Source organism: Lygodium microphyllum, chromosome 8 (assembly GCF_053477565.2).
Source record: "Lygodium microphyllum isolate KBCC chromosome 8, Lygodium_microphyllum_v1.1.10, whole genome shotgun sequence".
Classification (NCBI taxonomy): Eukaryota; Viridiplantae; Streptophyta; class Polypodiopsida; order Schizaeales; family Lygodiaceae; genus Lygodium; species Lygodium microphyllum.
Window position 1 is genome coordinate 132,281,737 of NC_141142.1, and position 27,484 is coordinate 132,309,220.

Consider the following 27,484-nt stretch of genomic DNA (forward strand, 5'->3'; position numbering starts at 1 on the left):
GAGTCTCACTCCTCTCTCTAGCTGTCCTTCTTGCTTTTTCTCTTTCTCTCTTCATCCAGCCGATTTCCAACTAGAAACACAAAAGTCACGCGTGTCCTTTCTCTTAGGCACGCTTATGCAAGTCAACAAAAATGTAGATAAGCTAGCACGAAAGAGATGGGGTGGCCTGCGTGGCTCAGCAGGCTGTTCAAGAGGCCAATGCAAACATTGAAAACGTTTAGGGGAGGAAGCGCGGACTCGAGATATCGGGGAGAAGAGAGAGATTATTGACTGTTGAAAGAGGGGAGAGGGGGTGAGCGAGAGGGAGAGGGAGAGAGAGAGAGAACGGCGTGGGGCCGCAAGGGGACTCTGTCATCCCTTGACCGGCCCACACATACACGCGGGACCCCTCCTCGTCTTTCTTCTTCTTCCACCCTTCTTCTCCTCCTTCCTTTTTCCCCCAATTTCTGTAATCCGCCAACGCTCTGCGCGATTAAGCTTATTCCTGTCACTCGCCGAAAACGAGAGAGAGAATCTGAGATATAATCTGCCGTTTCCCTGTTTACGCCCCCGTATGTGATCGATCTGCACTGTACAAGCAAGCATTCGACTCGAGAAGAAGAAGATTTCAGATTTCCAGAGTACCGATTCACTACATTCACACTCTCATTGCTTGTTGGATTCAAAGATGAGATAGCCTCTATGGCTTCTCGACGATCATCTATTGCAGAGGACTTGATCTGATGCGGTAAGTGAGGCTCGTGTCATTGTGGATGCAAGTGACCAGTACTGAAGGCTCTCATCTGTTTGGTTCTATTCCTGTCGGAAACACATTTCATGTATTGTGATGCATTTCGTGAACTATTGAAATACAGGTGGAAGATGCCAGACGGTTGCTGATGTCCATGTGATTTCATCTTGGATCTTTTTGATAACCTATTTTTAAGTGCTTCGAGGCAGCTGTAAGCTTTGAAGGACTACACACAGGTTTTGGTTGACGAGTATTGTACAGTCAACGAAGAAGTCCACAGCTTTAGAAGTGGAATGCCGTGTTCAATTGACAGCATATACGAGCAGGTTGTTTTGTGCTGCATCAGAAAAATATAACGAGGAAGCTTTCAGTGCTAGGAGTCGGATGCGATGTTGATTGAGATCACATACCAGCAGGTTCTTTTGTATTGCAGCTGAAAAATATACCTTGTAGTTCATCTGGGAGCTTGTATTCTTTGTTAGTGACCCTGTACCTCAAGATTGTGACAGACATGCTTTGTGGATTACAAAGCATAACAAGATAGTGTATCATCTGGTAGATGGAAGTTGCAGGAAGCCTGCTATTAGATGTAGTGAACAGGTTTTGCTCATGGATACCGGTCAGGGCTGAACCTCCTCCTATGTCCCGGGATTTTTGGATGCCAGATGAGAGTTGTCGAGTTTGCTATGAATGTGATTCTCCATTTACTCTATTCAATCGCCGACATCACTGTCGCATCTGTGGTCGCATCTTTTGTGGTAAATGTACACTGAACACTCTTCCTGGTATTGATTGTCGGCCTGGTATATATGAAGATGGTGAGAGAGTGCGAGTTTGTAACTTTTGCTTCAAGATCAAGCAGGAGGAAGCTAGGAAAGAGGAGGAACAGAAGGTGGTCAAACCTTCTAGCCCAACTATTACTCCATCATCGTCCAGTTTCAGCCTGGCAAGCAGCAGCACAAGCGGAAGCTCCACAACTTCATCATCATCTTCCTCTTCTGTCAATACAGCTCAGATACCTGCGTCCTATGGCTATAGGACGTCAACAACAACTCGAATGGATTCAAATTTAGAGAAGAAGCATAGAAGGGTTTCCCACACTGGGAGGAGCAGCCGCAGACCATTATCTCCAAGACGAAGGGATCCCTCCCCGAATCCTTATGACTTTTGTAGCAACAGGTCACACTTTGCAGCTTTATGAATGCTTTTTCCACTATATTGCTTTGATGTCTGAAATGTTTCACTCAGTTTTCTTGAGTTCCTTCTTTTGGGATAACTGAACAAGGTTGTTTTTTTGGTTGGGGGGGTGGGGCTATAGGAGCGATGATGACGAAACGGATGATCAGAAAGTAGCGGTTCATCATGACAAAGGGATTTTGGATGGACAAATGCAAGACGAGGAAGAGGATGATAGTTGTGTAGAAGCAGAGCTTCCTGATGCCAATAATGGCAAATATCATCAGAATCTTGAGTACATGGTTGTGAAAATAAATAGTGCTGATGACGACAATAAACAAAATCAGGACCTTGCTTTGAAACTGGATAGTACACCAGTTGTTGAAAGAAGCCTTTCTAAGAGATCTGCTATGTCATCTGATGACTATGATGGCCTTGAAGAAAGCATGGACGAAAGCAACCTGTACACACCCTCCTTGTTTCAAGAGTCCATGCCAACAGCGGGAGAAGAGCTTGTTGATGTTGAGAACAATGACCTGATTTGGGTCCCACCTCCTCCTGAGGATGAGGATGATGAGATGGGCTTGGGTTTAGTTGATGACGATGATGATGATGTTGGTTGGGGTAGCCTGAGTAGCAGTGAGTATCGAAGCAGAGAGAAAGCTGCAGCATCAGATGAACAGAGGCGGGCTATGCGTGCTGTTGTAGATGGGCATTTCCGGGCCCTTGTAGGGCAGCTACTTGATGGGGAAGGCTTGGAAGTAGAAGAAAGTGAGAAAGAAGGCTGGCTTGGAATTGTTAGCGCGTTGGCATTGCAAGCTGCCAGCCTTATCAAACCAGATACAAGCAAAGATGGTGGCATGGATCCTGGTGGCTATGTAAAAGTTAAGTGCATTGCAGCTGGTCACCGCAGTGAGAGGTAAGATAGGTGATAAAATGTTCCATTAAGTTGGCCATGAACCACTCATATAGGTATGGCATGCTCATCTGTTAGGAAGTACTGAGATGTTTTTTTTTGCAGCCGGGTTGTGAAGGGGATTGTGTGCAAAAAAAATGTTGCACATCGGCGAATGACTCCTCGATTTAAAAATCCACGAATTCTTCTTCTAGGTGGTGCATTAGAGTATCAACGGGTCTCAAATCAGCTGTCATCTCTTGACACCTTACTTCAGCAGGTTGGTGCTTGCTGATTACAATGATTGGAATTTCTGGTTATCTTCAAGGAAAAGAAACCTTATGTTTAGTTTTCCTGAGTATGAAGCTTTAACTGATTACAAAAGACAGATCAAATTATCAATAAGTGGAAAGATTTCTCATGTTTAGTTTTCTTGATTGTGAAGCTTTTAGCTGTAGTATTTACTATTGATGGAATTACTTGTTCACATAAGCTGCATGGTTTATCTCGGGTGTTTTATATTTGTTTTTTGATTGTATTGCAATTGTCCTGCTAGAAAATTGCAACATGATTCCTATGATGCTTTCTAGGATGTGTAGACTGGGCACTAGCTGGTGGAGAATCTGCAGAATAGGACTAGGGCTGAGTGGAAGGGCAGCCTTCTACTTATAGATGAGTGGATCCTCCCAAATTAGGGTTTGGCTTATGGGACATAGACACTCTCTAGGAAAGTTTGGTAATTTTAATAAAAGTTTGGTTATAGCATGTTTTGGGGCTGTTTTACTCTTTTGCCTTGCTTCTTGAATTAGATCCATAGCAAGGCCCCTCCATGGTAGTTCCAAATTTCAATGTGGCGTGCAAAGAGAAAGAGAGGTAGTAGAAGAGGAGAGAAGAAGCTTGCTCAGTTATTCCTCAGCTAGTTCCATTCTCATTGTCCTCCCTCACTTTCACACAAGCTCAAGGCATTGCATAAAGAAGAGCTATGTGGAATCTCGTTTTGTTAATTATACAAGGGTTGAGAGAGCAAATAAATTGGAAGGGACAAGATGAGTGGGTATTTCTAGGCCTAGACCCAATACCTATCTGCTATGGGGTCATTGCACCTGTTTGGCCTCCAAAACCTATCACCTTATGGGTATTCGTAGACCCATACCTATCACCCAAGGGGTCATTGCACCTCTTTGGCCTCTAAAACTGAGATTTTTGAGGTAGAGGTGGGATTCACTTGCTCCTACATGTGTCATAAGTTATTTGGCCACTTACGGTTTCATGGCATGCAGTGTGCATACCTGATGTAGGCTATAAAAATGGATGCATTTTTCCAAAGGGTTATAGATGGGGGGGTTTCCTTTTGATCTTCCTTATCCAGCATGGTTTAGTTTTTGTGCATCCATCAGCTGCATTAGCTTTTGTTATTGCTGCTGCTTCGCTACTCCCATTGCTTATTTGTCATTTTCCTTTTCCTAGTGTGAGGTACATTGTAATCCATGTGGAAAAAAAAGGAACACCAAAATAAAACAACAACAACAACAAAAAAGAAAACCCCCCCTCCCCCAAAGGGGCCTTTTCGTTTCTTCCTTTTCTCTTTTGTCCCTCTAAAGTCTGCTTCTAGCGTGTAGCATGTGCATGACATCGAAATAGAAAACAAAAGAAGAAAAAAAGAAGAAAAGTCCCTCTCTTCTTCGTAGAAACTCCTGTTGCTATTGCTGGAAGCTGATAAACACATGATCTGTTCTTTGTGAAGACTTTGCATGGACAAAAATTGCTGAAATTAAAGTTACCAAACAACAAATTTGAGTTGGCATTTTACAATAGTGAAAATACTAGTAGATTTTGCAGCTTTTCTTTGCAACATTTTCACTGAAATGCTAGTCTTCATGGTGAGGACAAGTATACTTAATTTGATAGGTTACACTAAAGTTGAAGTTATGCACACTTTTGAAAATGCAATAAATGCCAATGACTACATACTCAACAAATTCATGTGCCAAAATCAATTTCCATTGTTGTTGAGTTCTTGTGCACATCAATTTGAATTCGCTCACAAGTTGTAGGAGGAGGTTGGAGAGGAAGAGGAGGAAGGTGCTTTAATGAAGAAATCAACTTTCAATTTGTAGTTGCACATCAATTTGAATTCGCTCACAAGTTGTAGGAGGAGGTTGGAGAGGGAGAGGATTAAGGTGCTTTAATGAAGAAATCAACTTTCAATTTGTAGTTGCAACAAGTGGAAATGGCAAGAAAGGCTCTATTTTAAGTGGGGGCCTAGAGGAAGGAAGTCATGGTTGTTGTAGAGTGGGTTGATGAGAAAAGAGTTTTCTAATGAGAGGAAAATGGGTTGTATATAGAGGATGGCTGGAATGTGTGTGTGAGAGAGAGAGAGAGAGAGAGAGAGAGAGAGAGAGAGAGAGAGAGAGAGAGAGAGAGAGAGAGAGAGAGAGAGAGCCCTACATAGGTCTATGAGGGACAGCAGGCATAGAAATAGGAAATGGCCGGAACGGCCCCTTGGCACGCGGAATCGCCGTTTGCAGGACGAAGCCATCATGGGATGCGTTGTAAATTGGTGGAACGTTCCCTGTCTCGTTTCAAACAGGGAACGTCACGTGGCACCCACTTACATTCGGCTGGCCATTGCTCCCGTCCAATCATCCGCGACTGCGCATTTCGCCCGCTTCTCTCTTGCCTGCTGCTCCCGCCTGAGATCGACTGCCCGTTCCTACCCCCGTGACCACTCCACACAGCGCCCCAGCGCCCGTTTCCTGTTGCCCCGTCAGTGGCTAGCCGCCAATTCCCCCATCTCCTCCCGCCTCCAACCTCTCTTCTTTCTTTTTCCTTCTCTTTCTTCTCCCTTCTCTTCTTTCTTCACTTCCTTCTCCCTTCTCTTCTTCCTTCCTCCTTCTCTTCACTTCTTCCTTCTCTTCTTCCTTCTTCCTTGGACCTTCTCCCTTCTCTTCCTTATTCTCCTCTTCTCTTGAGTCTTTCTTCTTCTCCAAGTTCCAAGGTATCCATTCTTCTCCTCTTCTCTTCTTCTTCTCCCTTCTCTCCTTTTCCCTTGTCTCTCGACTCTTGAGCCTTCTCCCTTCTCTCGAGACTTGAGTTTTCACTTCTCTCGAGTCATTTTTATTTCAATTTTCAGCCTGAAATGGCATCATCTTCCCGCTCCACTCGTCGGGCTGGTGGTCGAGGAAAAAGGTCTGATGATTGGTCATGGTGGAAAGAAGTAAATGTTGATCGCCCATTGAGTGGTGGAGGATCTCGACCATGGACTTTTAAGTGTTGCCCATACAAGCGAACTAGTGGAGCAAACAAGGTAATCCATTGAGCTGACGAGCATTTGTATTTCAGATTTTTATTGATTTTAATTTTTCAAAGTTACTTAAATATTAGAATATGAAATACCAATCCATTGAGTGGTGGAGGATCTCGACCATGGACTTGTAAGTGTTGCCCATACAAGCGAACTAGTGGAGCAAACAAGGTAATCCATTGAGTTGACGAGCATTTGTATTTCAGATTTTTATTGATTTTAATTTTTCAAAGTTACTTAAATATTAGAATATGAAATACCAATTGCTACTTGTTCTGTTTTATGCATAATCAGGTCCGAGCTCATCTCCTACATGAGCCAAATTTAGAGGTATAGTTTTGTTTGAATGTGACCTTGGAGAAGCAAAGGGAGCTTTGCGATCGTGTAGTAGGTCAACAAGCTTATCTTGCATCTAGACCACAACGTTTTGCAGTTGACCTTGCAACTTTTGTAACACCATCCCCATCAGATGTATCTAGAGTAGGGTCAGTATCAGGAAGTGCTACCTCCACATCTACTGCAGGCATTGCATCGGCCATGGTATCAACATTGCGACATGTTGCACGTAGACAAAGCACACTTGATACTAGTTGGGATCCCAAGAAGAAGGAAGAGGTGGATACATTAGTGCAAATAGCAGGAAAGGATAATCCAGTGGCAGATATGTTGTCTAGAGCCAGATATGATGATGAGGGATTTGTTGTAGATGGAGAGCCCGCAAATAGGGCAGCAGGTGCTATTATCCAGGGATATTATCCGCATATCACAATTTCATATTGTATGGCTCATTGCTTGAACAACCTATTAAAGGATATTGGTAACCTATCATGGATTGCATTTGTTATAGAGCAAGGAGCTCAAATGGTTAGCTTTGTTTTGAATCACCAGTTTCTTCGGCATTACTTCTCTTTGCGGTCAAAGAAGACACTTTTAAAATACTCACAATTTCATATTGTATGGCTCATTGCTTGAACAACCTATTAAAGGATATTGGTAACCTATCATGGATTGCATCTGTCATAGAGCAAGGAGCTCAAATGGTTAGCTTTGTTTTGAATCACCAGGTTCTTCGGCATTACTTCTCTTTGTGGTCGAAGAAGATACTTTTAAAATACTTTGATATCAGATTTGCCTTTAACTTCTTGATGCTAGGCAGATTAAGAGAATCATAGAAACATGAAACGGGGAACGGGAACGGGGGACGGGGACGGGGACGGGGACGGGGACGGGGACGGGGACGGGGACGGGAACGCCAAACCTAGGGAACGGGGACGTGGGAACGGGAACGGCATTTAAAAAATCAAAATTCATGAAGTAAGTAGGAACGGGAACGCCAAACCTAGAGAAGGAAGAGAAGAAAGAGAAAGAAGAGAAAGAAGAAGAAGGAAGAGAAGGAAGAGGTTGGAGGTGGGAGGAGAAAGAAGAGAAAGAAAAAGAAGGAAGAGAGGGAAAAGAAGGAAGAGAAGAAAGAAGAAGAAGGAAGAGAATGAAGGTGGCTGGGGGCAGGATACAGGCGGGAGCAAGATGCAGGCGGGAGCAGTATGCAGGCGGGAGCAGGACGCGACCAGGCGCAGGTAAGTTTTGCCACGTGGCGTTCCCTGTCCCTTTCAGACAGGGAACGTTCCATCAGTTGGAAACGCGGTCCATGACGGATACATTCCGGGGATGGCGATTCCGCGTGCCGGGGGGCCGTTCTGGCCGTTTCCTGTCACTATGAAGAGAATGCAATGGTGCCTTGAGGCAGTTATTTCTTAGTGATGAGTTTACCTCATCAACATTGGCAGATACTCCTACAGGTATCTTATGCTTAGAGAAAGCAAATAACTCCACTTTTTGGGATGATGTAAAGTAGAAAGATGCTATGGTATCACCTATTGTGCATTTATTGAGGATTATGGATGCTATGCAACCTTGCATTGGTAAGGTGTATGAGGCTATGGATAGGCTGAATGAAAAGTTGCAGGAGTTGGCACCAAATGATGAGGCATATGAGGAGATACGCCATTTAGTTGTGACGAGGTGGAACTCCTATAGCTCACCCATGCATGCAGCTACATTTGTTGTGGATCCTGAGTTCTAGGGCAAGGGTCAGAAAAATAACACTGAGTTTATGAATGCATGGAGACTTACATTGTCTCGTCTAGTGCTTGATCATGGCACTAGACAAAAGATCAGAGATCAACTTTCATGCTATAGGACCTTTTGGGGTTCTTTTGGTTGTGGGGATGCACAGGACCATCGCTGTAAGATTGGGGCAGCTTTGTGGTGGAAGGACTATGGTTCAAATGGTCCTGAGTTGCAGCAACTAGCCATCCGTATTTTGAGTTAGTCAGTGAGCTCCTCTTGTTTGGAGCAATTGTGGAGTACATATACTCACATTGCTTTAAAGAAGAGAAACCATCTTGGTGTGGAGAGGGCAAACGATCTAGTATTCATTAGTGCTAATTTGAGGATGTTATGTGACAGTATGACAACAAAGCCCGATGCATTCACAAAGTGGGAGATGCAGCAAGAAGAGGAGACACATGTTGATGTTGAGGGAGATGCAACAATTCATGGTATGCATGATGATGAGGCTGGCACTTCAGGAGTAGCTAGAGTAGCCTCAAATCACGATGATGATCTTTGATTTAGTTTACTTATCATGAGTCTCATGATACATGACACATGTACATTGTCTATGATATTATGATCATTGATGATAGTGTGACACTTGGGCTGTTGTGCCATGTCGATATTACATTTGTACTTGAGTCTTGTAGTCTTGCAGTTGCCCTTACGGCTATTTTGGCATGCCGCATTTTGCTTCAGTCTAGAGATTAGACTTTATATTTGTAGTCTTTTTTGGGGCAATGAGCATGTTCTTTCAAAGATTAAACTTCATATTTGTAATCTTTTAAGTTTTTTGGCTTTGGGACCATAGGCATGTTCTTTCAGTTTAGACTTTAAAGTTTTAGTTCGCTGTTCATTGCTTTATCATTTATGGCATATGTATTATGCATTTTATTATTTATAATTGAATAGCTTATCTCTTGAGCCTTGTAAGTTGCAATTCAATTTCAAATGAGTAGTTTTAGAATGATGCATGATATCTTAAAGTTAAAACTTAAAATGATTTGTCCTTGTGGATTATATACCTTGGTTTTAACACTCCAGAGTCCACATGGATTATGAGTGAAATATTATTATTTTTTCATGAATTTTAAATTTTTAAATGCCATTCTCATTCCCACGTCCCCGTTCCTTAGGTTTGGTGTCATCGTCCCCGTCCTCGTTCCCCATTTCATGTTTCTATGACATCAGGGCTTTGTACGGGTTCTATCATGGGGTTGTGGATTTTTAACTTATTTCATTAGGACAATTAAGTTGTGCACAAACAAACCCCAGATTGGGCAGTGGAGGATATTGGTAGAAGTTGTTGTGGATAAATGCCAATGGGTGCTTGGGACAGATTTGGTCTAGGGCCATTGGATTACCCCTTGGAATGACTTTTAGTGTTAATGGGATTAGAGAATTAAATCAGTGAACATCTTGGACAAAGGTTGTGAAAGTTTCAACACTTTCAGGCTCATAAGGCTTAGATATCTAAAATTGAGGCTAGGGATTGGCCAAAACTTGGGCATGGCCAAGTATTTTTCTTGAATTATTCATGGCTGGAAATTCAGTCTAGAGATTGAGTTTTGCATGGGCAGGTTTGTCATAGGGCAAGCAACCATGAATCTGGAGACGACCTGATTTGGAGCACATGTCATAGGCTGTGAGAGAGATTGCTTTGGTGAAGACATCTCAAAAATTGTTCTTTTGCTCTTTTGGGATGCCATCTTTAAGAAAGTTGTAGGATACCCTTTACAAGAGCATTGGTTTTGATACCATGTGAAGAAAGGGTATGGCAAACAAAGCAAACACAAAATCTATGACAACATGGTGAACACAATCTATAGAATGTTGAATGAGAATGTAGGTGATATAATAAAGGGAGCATTGAACTTTTGTGCCTCTATGATCGAGGTAGAGGTGTTGGAAAGTGGTTTGGTTTGTGCTGTAATTGTGACGGATCCCCAAATGGAGCAGTATCAGTCCACGAAGCTTTGATGATGTTTGATAATGACAGCAGCAGTGTACATAGTCCAACAGGCTGAAAACACAGATTTGGCCGGGTAAATGAGGACCTTAGTGCTCCAGATGTGACCAGCAAGCTGGCCTGTTAGGAGCTGAAATGCAGTGATAGATCATAATTACAGCTGGTGTAGGCCTATGAGACAGCAAAATGTGGATGCTGGATTGTTGACAACAGGCAATAGGAGGTCATGGATGGGAGGCTGGCCACTAAAAGTGAAAACTGCACACGCCAAGTGGTAAACAGGTCACATAGGTGAGATAAGCAGCTGAACACCTCGTGGACAGATGTGGCTGCAGCCAGTAGAAGTCCTCCATTGATGGCAATGTCTTCCAGGCAGGCAGCAGCAGATATAAGTGAAGTTCAGCTGAATAATGAATAGCAGCTCCTCTCGATGGGGTGTGGGGAGGAGTCTGAGGGACCAGGGTGTAGGCTGATGCTGATAATGAGGGATAATGGGTGCACAAGGATTGGCTCTATGATTGGTAGCTCCTTTTTATTGGGTGCGGGTAGCAATCTAAGGGTGTAGGCTGATGATGATAATGAGAGACAATGGGTGCACAAGCATTGATTCATAGAGGATTTTGGAGCATTTGCCCAACTATTCAAAAACAAATCCATTATTTTTTGGTAATCAACATTAAATGCTCCTTGGGGCTGTTTTAAGGAGAACTAATTAGGGATTAATGCATGGTAATCATGTGTTATTGCAAACCCTAATATTAGTGGCTCAACATAAGAAGTGCTGAAAGAGATTCTAATGGTTGAGCTATGAGATAGCTAAGATGCTTAAGGGTGATTTTTGAATTGCATTGTGAACTCATTGGGGTGCATTCATTTGAGACATGCTCAATCTTCACTTCACATTTGCTGGTCACGGCTCCGAGCTTGCAACCATCGATTGTTCATTAATAGTGTTGCATGCAGCCGACTATGTCATGCATTGTGTCCACTAGTGTCGCCTGGAGTGCTTGTAACATGTGCCAACTCGTGCATCAAGTTGCTGATGTGGGACACATTGATGTACACAAGTATCCACTTGCACCATAGTTGCAATTATCCCATGTTGGTTGCTGACTATACAATACCCTTTTGTTTGCCTTGCTTATTGCCACATCATTGCTTAAATCTGTTGATTGTTACGCCTTTTGTTGTGCATTGTCATTGCTTTCATCAAAGACGTCACATTCCAATTGCCATGCCATTGATTATTGTCACATCAATTGCAATCCCTCACTGCTGGCTTGTCAACCTTGTCCCTTGCGTACCAAATAGACTTGACACCAAAACCAATGCTGACCTCTCCAAGCCGCTAGCAGCTATTCCCATGCTTGCCCCACCCAAGCACAAATTTTTACAAAAATTAGGGGTTTTCATCAAAATCTTCCAATTCAGCCCCAATTTGGAAAAAAATTTAAATCTTTTCATCAATTTCTAGAAATTTGTCATTGAGCTGCAAAAATTTGACATCGGTCATCAACAATTTTGGGGCTTTTATCAAATTTGGCCGAATCATCTAATTCAAGGCCTAATTCAATGTTTGATGCGACATTGAGGCCTACTTGGGTAAAAATTTCACAAAAGCTCTTTAATTGCTTTTCAATTTCTCAATAAATTTGGGGCTTTTAGCTTTTGGAGCTCAATTTTGCCCAATGTCCATTGACAAATTTGAGGCTTTTTTGAGATTAAATTTCATCAAAATATGGGCTTATTCCGGTTCACGCTATGGCAGAAGCCATGGAAAAAGCCAATTGATACAAGGGCACTTGGTTGATGTGTTGAGAGTAGATTGAGTATGAGGGCATCCACCATTGGCTTTCTGTATCTAGCCACAAGGTGGTAGACAAGGGATGACAACACTTCCCGTCAAAAGATTAATGGCTGGTTTTGAACTTGCAATGATTGTCGAAAAGTCCAAACACTCAACATAGATGAACTACCCACAATGAACTTGATGAAGGACATGGCTATTCATGTAAGTATTCACATTAGTTAATGTGAACCTCTCTCAATTTAGACATCCATTTGCATTGTGTGAACCAACCCTTAAGCGTGGCATATCACATTCATCGAGTGACACATCTGGATTACAATTCTTTATAATTTTTGCAATTTCATCTTCAAATTGTTAAAAAAAAAGGGCTTTTGCTCAATGTCACTTCCTAAGCATCCAAACCACCCCTCCCAACATTTTCTTTATGCTTCTTCACTTTCAAGTTGCCAAAATTTAAGGCTTTTGCCTCAAATCTTCTTTTGTGGTTTTTATGTGTTGAAGACACTCTTTCTATTAGTGGTTCGACAATTCTTTATTTTGGGATTTATTGTCTCTCTCTTTGTTTCGGCATAATTATATATTGTTAATCATAAAAAATGGCCAATAATAACAATGATTTATTGGGCATGCTTGGTGTCAATGACAAGCTCCATGACACCATTCATCCTATGTGGGATTACATGATGCGATATGTTCTTGTCACAAAGCATCTATGGAATGCTGTAATTAGCATTGAGCGAAGGTTGGCTTATCAAACACTAGCAGCTACCTCCTGTCTCCACTTCAAGAGGTGGCTCTCATGATGTTGAGTCATCTTATCTTCTACAGACTACACTCGTTTCCACTCAAGAGCAAATTTGATGAGATGGTTGTGATACCCAAGTGTATGCCTTAATTGACTTATCAATGAAGAGAGGCATCATTCCCCACATCCAATCATGTAAGATAGGCAAGGATGCATGGAAATAGCTTGCTTCCTTGTACCAAGTGCACAATGAAGTGTGAGTTGTTCGCTTACTTACGTAAGCAATTGGGAGATGCTCACATGGATGAAGAAGGTAATATGGATGCTTATCTCACTGGCATGAAAGATCTTTGAGGGCAACTGTTAAGTATTAATGAATTGGTTCGAGATAATCAGCTTGTTTTTATTACTTAATGGTCTACCCAAATCTTATCAAGGCTTTGTAACTACTTTGTGGCTAGTAACTATGGGAAGCCAAGTTACTTGCATTTTTAATCTCAACTTGTGTCTCTTTTGCTGTAGGAAGAGCAAAGCAATCTCAATTGCAATGCTACTTTAATGATATAACAAGGCTTTTCCACCCACCATCGTGGGAAGTGCAAGCCTCAAGCAAGAAACAAGCATGCTCATCCAAAACTAGCAAACGCTCATGTTGGTCACATTGCTTCTTTCACATGTTCTGCCTCAAAGACCTCCTCCCATGCTGGTCCATTGTCTTTGACCCTCCAAAATGTACTACTTCCAAACCCAAAGAGGTGCAATTGCTAAAAGCCAGGGCACGACATCATAAAATGTCGTAAGTATATTGCATCAGAGAAGAAGAAGAAGGAGTCTAGTCTTGTTGCCACCAATGAGACAATCAACCTTGTCAAGCATAAGGAATATACTTTCTTCATTTTGTGTTAGTATAATCCTTATATACATGACCCATCTTTATCTATAATTGATACGGCTTCTACTAATATTTTGGTAGTGATACTTCTAATCACATCACTTCTTGTCAAGAGTTCTGATCTATTTCTTATATAGCTAAGGGAAGGCATAGTTATGTGTGCAAACAATGCCTCTTATGAAGTTGAAGGCATTGGTAATGTATACGTTACTATTGTTTCTAACACTTCCATGACATTTTGCAATGTTCTCTGTGAGCCAAGCATTAAGAAGAATCTATTAGTAGAATAGTTAGCTCATGAGTGAGTGTGTGTGGTTTAGTGGACTGGCCATAGGAGTTTATTTTGTGCATTTTTATTGCACGTGTTTTTTGAGGATTCTCTTTGTAGCGTTCTTTCGTTTCTCTTTTCGCACATTCTCTTTCTTTTATCGTGTTGTGTAGTCTATTACACCAGTCTTCTATGATTTCATCGTTGCACTCACTTTTGACAGAATCTACTATCTATCTCAGCCATTGCCACTTGTGGCTATTGAGTTGGTCTTTGATGGGCGGTATCTTCTTTCATTGTATAGACATGCACTCTTACATTAAGACTTCATTGTCTTGATTCTTATGATCAGCATGTTTTTACAGCAGCCACTTGCCGTCATTGCTCTTGATGTATTTCATTCTTCTTTGGCTCTCCAATTTGTCACCATTCAAGGGGGCATCCATACGTCAACGACACAACAGTCATTTCTCACTCGAGGAAGATCATTTACAGCCCTTTTGTGAATCACTGGCAAGTAGTGAAGTGATAGACTTCATACATTTCAAAGACATCAAGGATTTAAGCCTTTTCTTCTAGGCTTTTCCTTCACTTATTATGCATTGATTCATGGATCATGATTGGGTTGTTACTTAGAAGACATTTTGATAGATTTTTTTTAGTAAAGGCTATTCCTCCATTAGAGATTCAGCTGTCTCTACATATGATACCTTTTGATGTCAGAAGTGGTGCAGCAATGGAAGCATAAACATAAGTTATAAAATAAAGTACTGAAACACAAGACAAAAGAGAAAGAAAAAGAAAGAACACAATACATATGAGAACTCAGATGTATGCTTGGGACATCCTGTCAAAAATACCTTTGGAACATACGTTTGACTTCTTGCCATAGTGGTAACATTGGGTCTTTGACTTCTTCGTCTTCAAACCCCTCTCTGAAGCTGTAAGAGCCTCACCTGAACCTCCATGGAGCTCGTCATCAGTAGATGTGCATGGAGGACCCATCTGTAGAGGATTTAGAAGAGAAGTAGAGAAGAGAAGGTATTTGGAGAGGGAACAGAGCCAAAACATGAGCACAGACTGCAAAAACAAGAGTTCACATTCAATATAACCCAAAATCTGACCAAAAGAAGACAAAAGTTGCTGCAAAAAGTCAAAAAATCAGTCAAAAACTGCCAAAAACAGCAAAAATAGTCTGAAGGTACAGTCACCCAGCCAAGAAGGAGGCAGGAACACCAAAATGCAAGCTGAGTAATGCCACAAATAGGTTGAAAAACTATCGCAGCAGCCTGAAAACTGAAAACGCAGGCAGCAGAGGTGCTGTAGACAGCAGGCGATGACAAATTTGCAGAAAATGCAAGTAAAACAGGTCACCTATATGGAGTAGCAGTCACCTAATCAGCAAGGGTGTAAACAGTCCTGAAATCAGGAAGAAAACACAGTAGGAGCACAAATCTTGAAATCTGATACCATGTTAGAAGTGGTGCAGCAATGGAAGCGTAAACATAAGCTGTAATAAATTGCTGAAACACAAGACAAAAGAGAAAGGGAAAGAAAGAACACAATACAGATGAGAACTCAGATGTATGCTCAGGAAATGGAATCCATATATCAGACATGAGACTGTCGCATACAATAGTGAGACACTGACTACATGGGCATTGGCACTGGCTCCTCTCTCCATGGGAACTCCATGTGGTGAACTAACCAACTGAGGAGGAGGAGCCCATAATAAATAGGCACAAATAATGCCATAAAATATGTCAGGTCAGCTAGTAATAAATCCCCAATATGACCATAAAATGATACAATAAAAAATGCCTAAATAACCTAAATAATGTGCCCAAGCCTCTACAACTGAGACTCACACACATGAGCTGACATATCTGCTAACATTTAAAACATGCTATATCCATTAGCTTGAACATGCGCAAGCATGACCACATATATTATATTTTTTGGGATTTTGTTATTCTCATAGGTTGCTATATCCATCAAGATGAATGGCAGATATTATATTACATGTGCCATTCGTTATATTGGTGTAGCCTTGCTATATATGTGCAACCATGACCACATATATTACATTTTGTAGGATTTTGTTGATGCCTCTAGATTAGTTCACACTTTTTGCAAAGAGAAATTTATAGACCATCTCATGAGGTTTGCATTGATGCCCTTTGATCCATGTTTTGGGCCTCCTAGATATTTAAATTGCTATTAAAAATAGTTATTATCCCTATTGGGTGTAAAGTCCCTTCGTCTCCGTGTATAAAGTTATACGGGTGTGAACACACCCTTATTGTACCCTAACACATAAATACATTCTTTATTCCTTGTGTACTATCACAATCTAGTACACCTATCTCTACGTTCACTCTCTTCCACACTCAACATTGTTGCCCGCTATTGCGCACTCTCCACTACAAATTGGTATTAGAGTTGCAGCTAAGGTGTGCATGCTTCTCGAGGTCCGTGCGGGTCAGCTTCAGCTCATGCGTGCGAAGAGAACAATAGGTCGTCACTTTTGTAGGCAGACGACAACGTGGCAAGAAGAGAATAGGTCGTCACTTTTGCTGGCAGGTGACAACAAGCGGCAGCAGGCGATAGGTCACAAGTGAGAGTTTCAGGTCAGTGTGGTCCAGGCGATGCCTCACGACAGCTAATGGCAGTCGGTTTACAACTCACGACAGGTCATGCTGGTCGCTGCAGGTCACGTTGGCGAGTCACAGGTAGCACATGCGAGATTCGTCATTTGAAAAGAAAAATTTAGCAAGCAAGCTGCCTACTCACTAACGGGGTTTGCACGTGTAAGCACAGTTCACACATTTGTGCCTGAAAAATTTGGGCTTTTTCGAGATTTGGTGCTGTTCATGCATAACAGTGACATTTGACGTGGAAATTACAAAAATTGTGCACATTGGCTTTGAAATTTTTGGGGCTTTCATGTATTAGTGAAATTTTGCTCAGCTGAGCCGAATTTACTGACATTGGTGCACATTTGGACCTAAGAAATTTGGGACTTTTGCTAAATTTTGTTAAATTTTGCTAAATTTGCGTGTTCTATAATCTCGGGAACATGTATTAATGCAATCGGGGCAGATTGGTCAACGAAATTTTGGGGCTTTTGCTGAAATTTGTGAATTTTTGCAAAAGTGATGTGTGAAATGCATTTTGGGGACATTGCTGAAGCAATCTTGGGGCTGAAAGCAGTATGATTCGAGTTTATTATCTCCCAGTTGTGAATTTTGGAGAAATTGCAGAGAATTTTGGTGTTTTTTTGTATATCAGAAGTGCTTTGGGGCACATATGTATGCAGTACACATATAGGCAGCTCCTGTTGAGTTCAGGTATTGCTGAATATTCATGGTGCAGGAGCGTGAGTGATCATTTGCAGATCCGGGATGTTGCAGATGTATTATTGGTGATATTGTTGAAGTGGGAGTCACCTTGCAGTGATGTATGCATTGAATGTATGCTGAAATTTCAGTTATATTGATGAAAGTCATCCTTTCTACTGCTGTACATGTATTTGGACCAAATCTTGTCCTTATTTCTTGAAATTTTGGGCTGAAATTAGCTGAATATTCAGCGTGTTATTTACTGTCATAAAATACAGCATTGGTACTTGGCACTTTGCTGAAAAATGGCCACTAATGCTTCTAGCAGCAATGACGCTAAATCCCTCCTTGAAATCAAGAGTAACATATATAAATACATTCTTTATTCTTTGTGTACCATCACAATCTGGTACACCTATCTCTGTGTTCACTCTCTTCCACACTCAACATTGCTGCTCGTACTTTTGACCTGCACTTCTATTGGGCACTCTCCATACTACAATCCCTAGTGCTCTAGGACCCTAGGGACACTAGACTTAAGATAGTTGATAGTGAGGATGACTCCTCCATAGAATGGAGTGGTGGAATGCAAGAACTGTACTATTATGGAAATGACTAGATGCATGTTGAAGAGTAAAGGGCTGCCTCATAGATTTTGGCTTGAAGGCCTTATGTGTGCAAATCATGTTTTGAATAATCATGCTTCTACAAAAGCCTTGAAGACCATTATACCATATGAGGCACGGTATGGGAAGAAGCCTAGTGTGAATTGCTTTTTGTGTTTTTTGGTTGTGTTGCGTATGCACATGTATCTAAAGAGCTTCGTGGAAAGGTAGATGACAAGGTAGTAAAATGAACTTTTGTTGGGTATACAATGGAAAGCAAAGGATATAGGTTGTTTAAGCGTTCCTCATGCAAGGTTTTTGTGAGTAGAGATGCCATACTCTTTGAAAATTCAGCACATATGTATGTTGGATTTGAAATGCCAGCTACATTAGACTCTTTGGATATATTTGAGTGTCTTCTTCACTATGCCCTTGGTTCAAGGGACTGATTTTGGTGCAAAAGATCAGCCATTACAATATGCTGAACCTGCCCCACTTGCCCAAAATCTGTCTCCAGCTAATCCAGTCTCTCCGAGGGTAGTGGATGACGCAGTTGTGCAAGAAAGGACTGCTATATGTATAGTCAAAATAATCCCTAGATGGCTGTTAGAGACTCTTAAAGAGAGTTGTATGGATGATCCCTTGCCTCAATGTACACGGTCAAGTGCTAGAATTGTAGGGGAGGCACACTTTGTTGATATAGGCCTTCTTATTGATGATGAGGAAGCATATGCTTTTGCTAGTACTCTTTTGGATGAGGGTGAGTCTGCATGTTTTGAGGATACACAACAGGATGTGCATTGGGTGCAAGCCATGAGCGATGAGATGTGCTTTATTGAGTAGAATAGCACTTGGAGTTTTGTTGACTTGCCTTTTGGCAAAATAGCCATTGGCATAGGTTGGGGGTTTACAAGTTGAAAAGGAAATCTGATGGGTCTATTTATAGATACAAGGCAAGGGTGCTTGTGAAGGGATATTCTTAAAAAAAAAAGCATTAGGAGACATTTGCTTCCGCATCTAGGATGACCACAATGAGATGCGTGATTTGCTATGGTTGCACATTGAAGAGGATGTATATGTTACACAACATCTAGGCTTTGTTGTGAAGGCCAAGAGCACAAGGTTTGCAAGTTGAATAAGGCCTTGTGTGGCTTAAAACAGGCTATATGTGTTTGGTGCTCCAAGGTGGAGAGGCTAGTGGAAGTTTATTCCAACCATTGTGAGAGACATGAAGGTTGTTAGAGAGCAAGGAGAGGCTTTGATGTGATTTGCAGCCACTAAGGATTAGTCTTACAACATGTGACAGTAGTTTGGAGCCCTCTAGGAGCAGGTGATAGTAGCCCAAGGTCCTTCTGGTGTAGATGACAGTATACAAGAGGGGGCAGGAGTCTTTTTGGTGGTCCTAAGTTGTAGGTGATTGCTTCTATGGCTGTTTGAGTAAGACAACAGTAGCTTTTCAAGGTTTCTCCTGATGAAACTCTTAAATAGTGATTCAGATTGGGTCAGTGATTACAACACAAGGCAGTCTACCAGTGGACATTGTTTCTTTCTAAGCTAGTGATGCATTTCTTGGCTAAGCAACAAGTAGCCTACTATGGCTACTTGATCATGTGAAGTTGAGTACAAGGTAGTTTTCAGAGTGATAGTCCAATGTGTTTGGTTATGCCGTGTATTGACTAATCTTCATATTCATTTGGAGGGATCGACTTCTATTCTTTCTAACGGTTAGAGTGCTATTATAATAGCATAGAATCTATTGTTTCATACTCGTATGAAACACATTTAGATATATTTCACTATCTCAAAGAGAGATCACATGTAAGGGAGATTAGCATGATCTACATTCCCACACATGAGAATGTTGTAAATATTTTCCCTAAAGCACTATCACGCGAAAAGTTCGAGGAATTTTGACATTTTGATGATTCACTTACTCGTACATCATCACATTGGCACTATAAGGGGGTGTTAGAATTGGTGAATTATGGGCAGTGCCAATGTTTTAGTGTGCGGTGTGGACATATTTAAGTTAATAACTTATGTCACTACTTCTAGAGTTAGTTTAACTCAAGTTGAGTTAGGGATAGGTCTTACTTACTTTAGGCCTATTGTACTTTTATTCTATCATTGTAGTACTTGCTTCTTTTGAGTGTGGGACTGCTGTCCACTCTAGCTCACTATCTTGCATTCTCTCTCGCTCTCTCTCTCTCTCTCCATTTTAACAATCCCAAAGGTGTGTAAGATGGAGGTTGAGCCTTCTCCAAAGATGTATGAGCACCACCTAGAATAGGTGTAGAGGTTCTAAAGGTAGTGCCTATATTTGAAGAACCCCTGATTGTGGTGTGTGAAGGAACATGTGGTGTCTAAAATGGAAAACTAAGGTAAATGGTGTAGATGGTAATCGTGATGTGGTGGAATAAGTGGGTGGTTTTGAAATAGTGGTGTAAATGATGTGGATACAGATGAATGAAATTAATTTTGATGGAAATTGAAATGATGATGAAGATGCGGAATGCATAGAAGATGAAAGATCATACCGATTTTGACTTTGAGAAACAAAATTCAAAGAAGGGAAAGTAGAAGAAAAGTTACTAATGTTTTTCTTATAGTGACCTCTATGAGTATTAGTGTACAAAAATGGATCTTCAAGAGGTCTTTTACCTTGATTAACATATGGCACTCTAGCTTCAACACGATCTTTACCAAAATGCCACAAGGGAGTAGATGTAAAAAAAAGAAGGGACAAAAGTGGAAACTTGTGTATCTTGCACCGGAGTAGCTGGAAGAGGTGGAAAGCAATGGACATACTCCGGATCTCTTTTTCCAAGAGGAGAGCCCACCCCTAATGGAGGTCTTGATGGCCTTGCAACATCTTTAAATTTATGTGCAATATCTAAAGAGAAAGAACCATATATACCTTCATTGAGTAGCTGATGTTGAATTGCTATCTTTCTATTAAGTCCTTCAAACTTCTTAGCTTTGTGAGCCACCATTTAAATGATACTCATTTCAGTTGATTTTCCTCTCTCATCCTTCGACATTGCCTTAGCAATTCTTAGCATATTCCAGCCATTGGTGAAGAGCAATTGAATAAATTGCTGTTGAAACCCTGATTTGCAGCAGCCATAGGGTTTCCACAGCCACTTTCGGATCCTTGCTCAATTACTGAAGACCTAGGTACTCGATGTAGCAGTTGAAGGTATTATTTTGCAGCTGATCCGACGGGCCCAAACTGAGGCTGGATTGCTGTACAATCAAGAGGAGAATTGTGCCCAAGAAGTGCTGGCCAATTATGACAGCCATTTGTATTGAAGATTGAAGGAGATCAGCCTATATCTCCATGTACTTCAACCTTGTAGCAATATCAGATAAAGAAATACTGCAAGGCCGCGAGTTGTCGGGGGTCAATTAGGTGTCGGCTGTCCAAGATTAAGTGGTAAAGTGTGTGTTTCCAGATTAATGCTTGTTGTAATTTGAGTTAAATCAGGTTATCACCACCTTTGCCAAGAAGGAAGGCTGGTTTCAGCCGACCTGATTTCCTCAGGTCATTCTATGCTAGGACTCTAGATCCTTGAGCCTCATGCTGTGTCCAAGATCTGAGAGGGGGTGCTAGAGGTCACCTCTTGGACGGGTGGGCAGGTTGGGCAGGCAGGTGGACAGACAACCACAGTTGGGCAGGCAGGCACATGTAGTACTGGCAAGGTGCGGGCAGGTCTGGACAGTTGGACAAGCCCAATGGAACTGCCAAATTTGGCCAGTTTTGACTGGCTGATCGGATTTCTCTCTCCCCTCCTTTCAGCCTATTTATAGGTGCGCCCCAGCCGTGGTAACTATTATCTTGTACTTGAGATGTGAGGTCTGCTGGCTGAGTGCATACATTCACAGCAGCCCCTTTTATCTTTTCTGCCTGATCTATTTAGCATTCCACATTCTTCATCTTTGAGTTCTCTTTGTCTCTTTCTCTATGCATTAGTTTTCATGTTTAGCCCATGCATCTGCTTCTGAAATGCTGCACTCTTGCATCAAATGAACTTCATGATAGCAAATGAGGAAGGTAGTGAATTTCATAGCTTCCTTTTTCCCTGTACTTTGAAAACCACTTTAAACTCAATACTAATTTGTGTGTCAAAAATGCTGGCTTTTGACTTCTACCTTCTGATTGAGGATATTGCAAACCTTTGTTTCTGTGTTTGTTTTTTGATGACATTGTATAATTCTTTTATAGTGCTCTTTTTCAGGAGAAAGATCACATAAGCATGATTGTTGCAAGGATTGAAGCTCATCATCCCAATGTTGTGCTTGTGGAAAAGAATGTCTCTGGACAAGCACAGGAGTGGCTCTTGGCCAAAGGAATCTCACTGGTACAGAATGTATGCAGGCCACTTCTAGAGCGCATTGCACGGTGTACGGGTGCAGAGATAGTACCTTCTTCTGATCACCTACTAAAGTCAATATGCGGACACTGTGAGTTATTTTTTGTGGAGAAGTTTGTGGAGGATCTTGGAACTAGTGGCCAAGGTGGAAAGAAGTCACCAAAGACGCTTATGTTTTATGAGGGCTGCCCCAGGCCATTAGGTTGCACGGTAAAATTTCATTAAAAACTAATGTTGTCTTTTAAAGGGAAGATTTTTGTGAGGCTCACTTTGATGTGGTGGATTCTGTGCTAGGTTTTACTGAAAGGTGCAAGCGAAGATGAATTGAAAAAGGTGAAACGTGTTGTTCAATATGCGGTCTTTGCAGCATACCAATTAGCTTTAGAAACTTCTTTCCTGGTTGATGAGGGTGCCACATTACCAGAGCTTCCATTCAAGTCACCAATCAGTGTGGCCTTGCCTGACAAGCAATCAAAATTTGACAAATCTATAACAACCGTACCTGGTTTCCTTCTGTCAGGACAGACACCAATCAGAGAGAGCCAAGTACAGCAGAATCAGATTGTAGATACACATTCTACTTTACCAGTTTCAGCAATCAATATTCGAAGATGGACAGATGCTAGTTTGAAAATGTCAAGCTCTTCTATATGGTCAGTGACGTCTTCATGTGTCTCATCCAGGACAAATTCTCCCAATACAAGTCCTCGAGCTGGGGATTATCATGACAGTGGGTTTGGCAGAAAGCACTTTAGTGCCAACAATTTGGCATTGAATGTGCCAGGAAGACCAATTACAAATTTTCCCACTCCTACACAACCCAAGGTGTTTGGTCCTCCTCATTCAAATATCTCTGATCCATCTCTCTCCCCTAGCAAGGTGTTCATGCAGCCGAATTCAGTTTTTTTTGTACCTGGAGAAAACTCCATGCATCCTGCTCGTGGTGAATATTCAAATGTGCAGAGATCATTACAATACATGGATGGGAACTTGTCTGAGACAACACAGTCTGGAGTTTTTTCAAGATCAAGCACCCCTCTACTTGAAGAAGTTGACGGAACAGGCATGGTGGGGCTCCATAAGGTGGAGTCAGATGTGAGCATTGTTCAGGGTTCACAGTTTGCAGCATCTGGTGAGGCTGAAAATAATATAACGTGGGAGGATAATGATGCTAATCATGAAGAATTTCCTCCATCACCATCTGATCATCAGAGTATCTTAGTTTCATTCTCAAGCAGCTGTCTGCGGAAAGGAATGGTTTGCGAAAGAGGTCTTCTCTTCAGAATAAAGTATTACGGGAGCTTTGACAAACCCCTTGGGAAGTTTTTGAGAGACAATGTTTTTGATCTGGTAAATCTTTGCAATGCTGCTAAAACAAAATACTAGCCTCAGTAATACAGGATATATTGAAAATGTAACCGATTTATGAACTTTGAAGTTTATGACTTTGATTTCTTCATTGCAGAGCAATGTGTGTGGCTTTTGTGAAGAAACCAGAGATGCTCATCTCCATTGTTATATGCATCGGCAAGGCAGTTTGACTATATCTGTACACCGTCAGAAGCAAGTCCTGCCAGGAGAGAGAGATGGAAAGATATGGATGTGGCATCGATGTCTCAAATGCCCTCGTTTGAATGGGGTTCCCCCTTCCACTCATCGAGTTTTGATGTCAGATGCAGCTTGGGGTCTTTCATTTGGCAAGTTTTTGGAGCTTAGCTTCTCGAATCATGCTGCTGCAAGCAGGTTGGCTGCATGTGGCCACTCTTTACACAGGGACTGTCTTAGATTTTATGGGTATGTCTCTCTCAAACTATTTGTCTAAGGCTTAGCACTGTGATAGCAGTGTGTTACTAACCAGCTGGAGCAACAGTGGTATTTCTGAGCGGATGTAACATTATGTTTTGAAACAGATTTGGCAGTATGGTAGCATGTTTTCGGTATGCTCCCATAAATGTTCACTCGGTCTTTTTACCCCCATCCATGCTGGAGTTCAATAACCCTGACCTAAATGAATGGTTGCGGAATGAAGTCCGCGAGGTATCCATGGAATGTTAATTTGACAGTTTTGTTGATTGACTGTGGTCATAGCTTTTCCTCTTTCTGGGCGTTGTTGATATTCTGAGATTGAGCCTATTTTAATGTTCAGGTCACAGATAGAGGGAAACTGATGTTTGCAGAGGCCTTTAACACACTTCGCCAGATAGAAGAAAAGGTCTCAAGTTATGGAAGTGCAAAAGCTCCAGAAGCTAGAAGGCGCATAGCAGAGTTTGAAAGTTTATTAATTAATGATCAGAAGTCTTTTGTGGTAAGTTGAATAAAATTCATAATGGGGCTCTGTGAGACAACATATGGTTTTGAAAGGGTGAATTTGTAACTCGTAATGATCAGCAATGTTTTGCAGAAGACCTAACACATGTTCACCTCTGCATGCTTTCAGGAGGCTTTACAGATGGTGGCACCTTCAAAACGAGAGCCAGGCTCTTTGTATGCCGACATCCTCGAACTAAATTCTACAAGGAGGAGTCTAGCCGTCTTGTCTACCATATGGCACAAAAGATTCCTTCATTTACTAGCTTTTCTCAGATTACAAAAGTCAACTCCTATTTCTAGATCTGCAAATTTAGATGATCCATCTACATTGTTTAGCAAGACAGACATTGTAACTGAACTTGGTAGAACTGATGATAATGCAAAGGAGCTCTGCAATGGTTCAGCTCAAGATGCTTCTGACCGGATCAACATGGTACAAGTGGAGGGTGGTGAGATTTCTAACGAATCACATAATGGAATAATGCCTCAAAGTGACCAAGTCAGTATCCACACTCCAAATGATTTTAGGCCTGATGATGGTAACAAGTTGGGACCCTCTGATTCTGGCAGTCATTATGCTGTAAATATTAGCTCTGCTGTTGATCAGTCTCTGGGCAATGGCATACCTGTTGCACCAAAGATGTCAGTTGGAGATGCCACTGCAACTACATTGTTGCCTTCAAGTTCAAACTTGTCCTTGACAAAACAGATAGATAGCACAAACAAATTAGTCGAAGAAAAAGACAGCTTCCAGTTCCATGTACCTGATGATGACCTTCTTGTTCGGAGGACTTTGTCTGAGGGTCAGTTTCCTATTTTACCCCCTGACCTTCCTGATACTTATGAAACTGTATGGACAGGAAAAGGACATAGCGTAGAAGCGCACACAGTGAATATAACATCAAGTGGGCAAGAAATTGTTTCACATGGTTCTGCCTCAGATTTAGGTGGCGCTAGTGAAGATCCTAGTAAGCTAAGCAATGTAAGAAGTGTGGAAGCCATCAGTGAGACGACTGAGCAAAAACCTGGGTTGCGTAGCTTAAACTCTTTCCAAGAAATGAGTGGTTCAGATTGTGATCCTATGGTGTCAAGTTCTGTCACTATACCTGCTAAAACTGGTGAAATGCTGGAGGGTTTTGGAAGCTGGTCTGGAACCCCTTTTTCAACTTTGTACAGGTCTTATAGCAAAGGCTCTCAAAATGGTTCAGCAGGCTCACCTCCAACTATGGGTTCGCCTTTGCTATACAATTCATCCACAATGCTTCTCCCAGGAAGAGAGGCAAGGGTTCTCTTGCCCATTGGAATAGGTGACACTGTAATCCCGGTTTATGATGATGAGCCTACCAGCGTAATAGCATATGCCATTACATCACATCAATATCAGGATCATTTGCTGGATAGATCTCCGGAGAAAGAGAAACCAAAAGAAAAAGAAGAAGTTGAAACGAAAAGGGAAGCTGCTAAAGGTAAAGATACTGATGTCACAACTACAGAGGATGTTGTATCACATCCACTTCAGTTTGTGGAAGGTTCTTTTGAACATGGTGATGCCACTACCAAGAACAGAAGTGCTCACATTGATGAAAATCCTCAAGCAAGGATCAAAGAGAGTGGACATTCACAGTATTTCAAGGCTACCCATGTGAAAGTTTCATTTTCGGATGATGGAGCTCCAGGAAAAGTGAAATACACAGTGACCTGTTACTATGCAAAACAGTTTGATGCTTTGAGGAAAAAGTGTTGTCCTAATCAAATGGAATTCATCCGTTCCTTGTGCCGTTGTAAGAAATGGGGTGCCCAAGGAGGCAAGAGCAATGTCTTTTTTGCCAAGACTGGAGATGATAGATTTGTAATCAAACAGGTTACTAAGACAGAGTTGGAATCTTTTATCAAATTTGCTCCACAATATTTCAAATATTTGTCAGATGCCTTGACATCTGGAAGCCCCACTTGTCTTGCAAAAATTTTAGGCATCTTTCAGGTGGGCATAACTTTCTACCCTTGTTTTCTTGAATGTTTGTTTAAAACTAATAAACAGAAACACCATAAAATCTATATTTTACAGGTGACAATAAAGCATGGAAAAAATGGTAGAGAGGTGCGGATGGACTTGATGGCAATGGAAAATCTTTTGTATGGGCGGCATGTAACCCGGCTTTATGATCTGAAGGGTTCCCTGAGGTCTAGGTACAATGCAGATGTAACAGGGACAAACAAAGTTCTGCTAGATCAAAATCTTCTGGAGTCCATGCTGACTAATCCTATTTTTATTGGCAATAAAGCTAAGCGTATACTAGAGCGTGCAGTGTGGAATGACACTTCTTTTCTAGCGGTCAGTGTACTTGTGTTAATCAGTCTGACTTTATGTTGCCATTAGATATTCATGCTAAATCACTTAGTTACAGTAACTTCAGTTGTTTTGAAACATTGCTCTTATTTCTGATATTTCTATTTGGTGGTGACTACAGTCTGTGGATGTAATGGACTACTCTCTACTTGTAGGAGTGGATGAGGAGCGTCGTGAGTTGGTACTGGGTATCATTGATTTCATGCGACAATACACATGGGATAAACATCTGGAGACTTGGGTAAAGGCTTCTGGTATATTGGGTGGTCCGAAGAATGCACCTCCAACTGTTATTTCCCCTAAACAATACAAAAAGCGCTTTCGCAAAGCCATGAAGAATTATTTTTTGATGGTGCCTGATCAATGGTCACCCCCAACTGAAATTTTTGGATCATCTCGAGTCGACTCGACCAGTAATGAGAGTGCAACAGCTGTTAAAGAACAAGTTTCAGACGAAAAAGTAATGTAAATTGTGTATCATTTTTTGTGTTCAACCCACTACATTGATGGGTTATTTGTAAGGCCAGTAAATGACCTAGCGTAATTGTACAAATGAATTCTATGAGAAGAGCTTATCTCCCATTTTGATATTTTGTCATTACAACTC

General features: G+C 41.5%; 1 protein-coding gene across 24 annotated transcripts in view; it reads left to right on the forward strand.

Annotated features, from left to right (window-relative positions):
• Positions 1 to 252: 252 nt before the first annotated feature.
• The window catches only part of LOC148032872 (1-phosphatidylinositol-3-phosphate 5-kinase FAB1B-like), a 29,591-nt gene continuing 2,359 nt past the window's right edge, over positions 253 to 27,484 (forward strand). For 23 of the 24 annotated variants that reach the window (XM_087683542.1, XM_087683565.1, XM_087683546.1 and 20 more), the window contains exons 1-12: positions 255 to 727; positions 855 to 1,909; positions 2,049 to 2,825; positions 2,928 to 3,081; positions 22,086 to 22,430; positions 22,515 to 23,570; positions 23,686 to 24,014; positions 24,131 to 24,257; positions 24,367 to 24,525; positions 24,658 to 26,511; positions 26,596 to 26,862; positions 26,999 to 27,337. In XM_087683542.1, coding sequence (XP_087539668.1) covers positions 1,290 to 1,909; positions 2,049 to 2,825; positions 2,928 to 3,081; positions 22,086 to 22,430; positions 22,515 to 23,570; positions 23,686 to 24,014; positions 24,131 to 24,257; positions 24,367 to 24,525; positions 24,658 to 26,511; positions 26,596 to 26,862; positions 26,999 to 27,337 — 6,027 coding nt within the window. In that variant the 5' untranslated portion in view covers positions 255 to 727; positions 855 to 1,289. Of the gene's footprint in view, positions 728 to 854; positions 1,910 to 2,048; positions 2,826 to 2,927; positions 3,082 to 22,085; positions 22,431 to 22,514; positions 23,571 to 23,685; positions 24,015 to 24,130; positions 24,258 to 24,366; positions 24,526 to 24,657; positions 26,512 to 26,595; positions 26,863 to 26,998; positions 27,338 to 27,484 lie in introns of those variants that run through there. The other variant, XM_087683567.1, reaches the window with a different exon arrangement.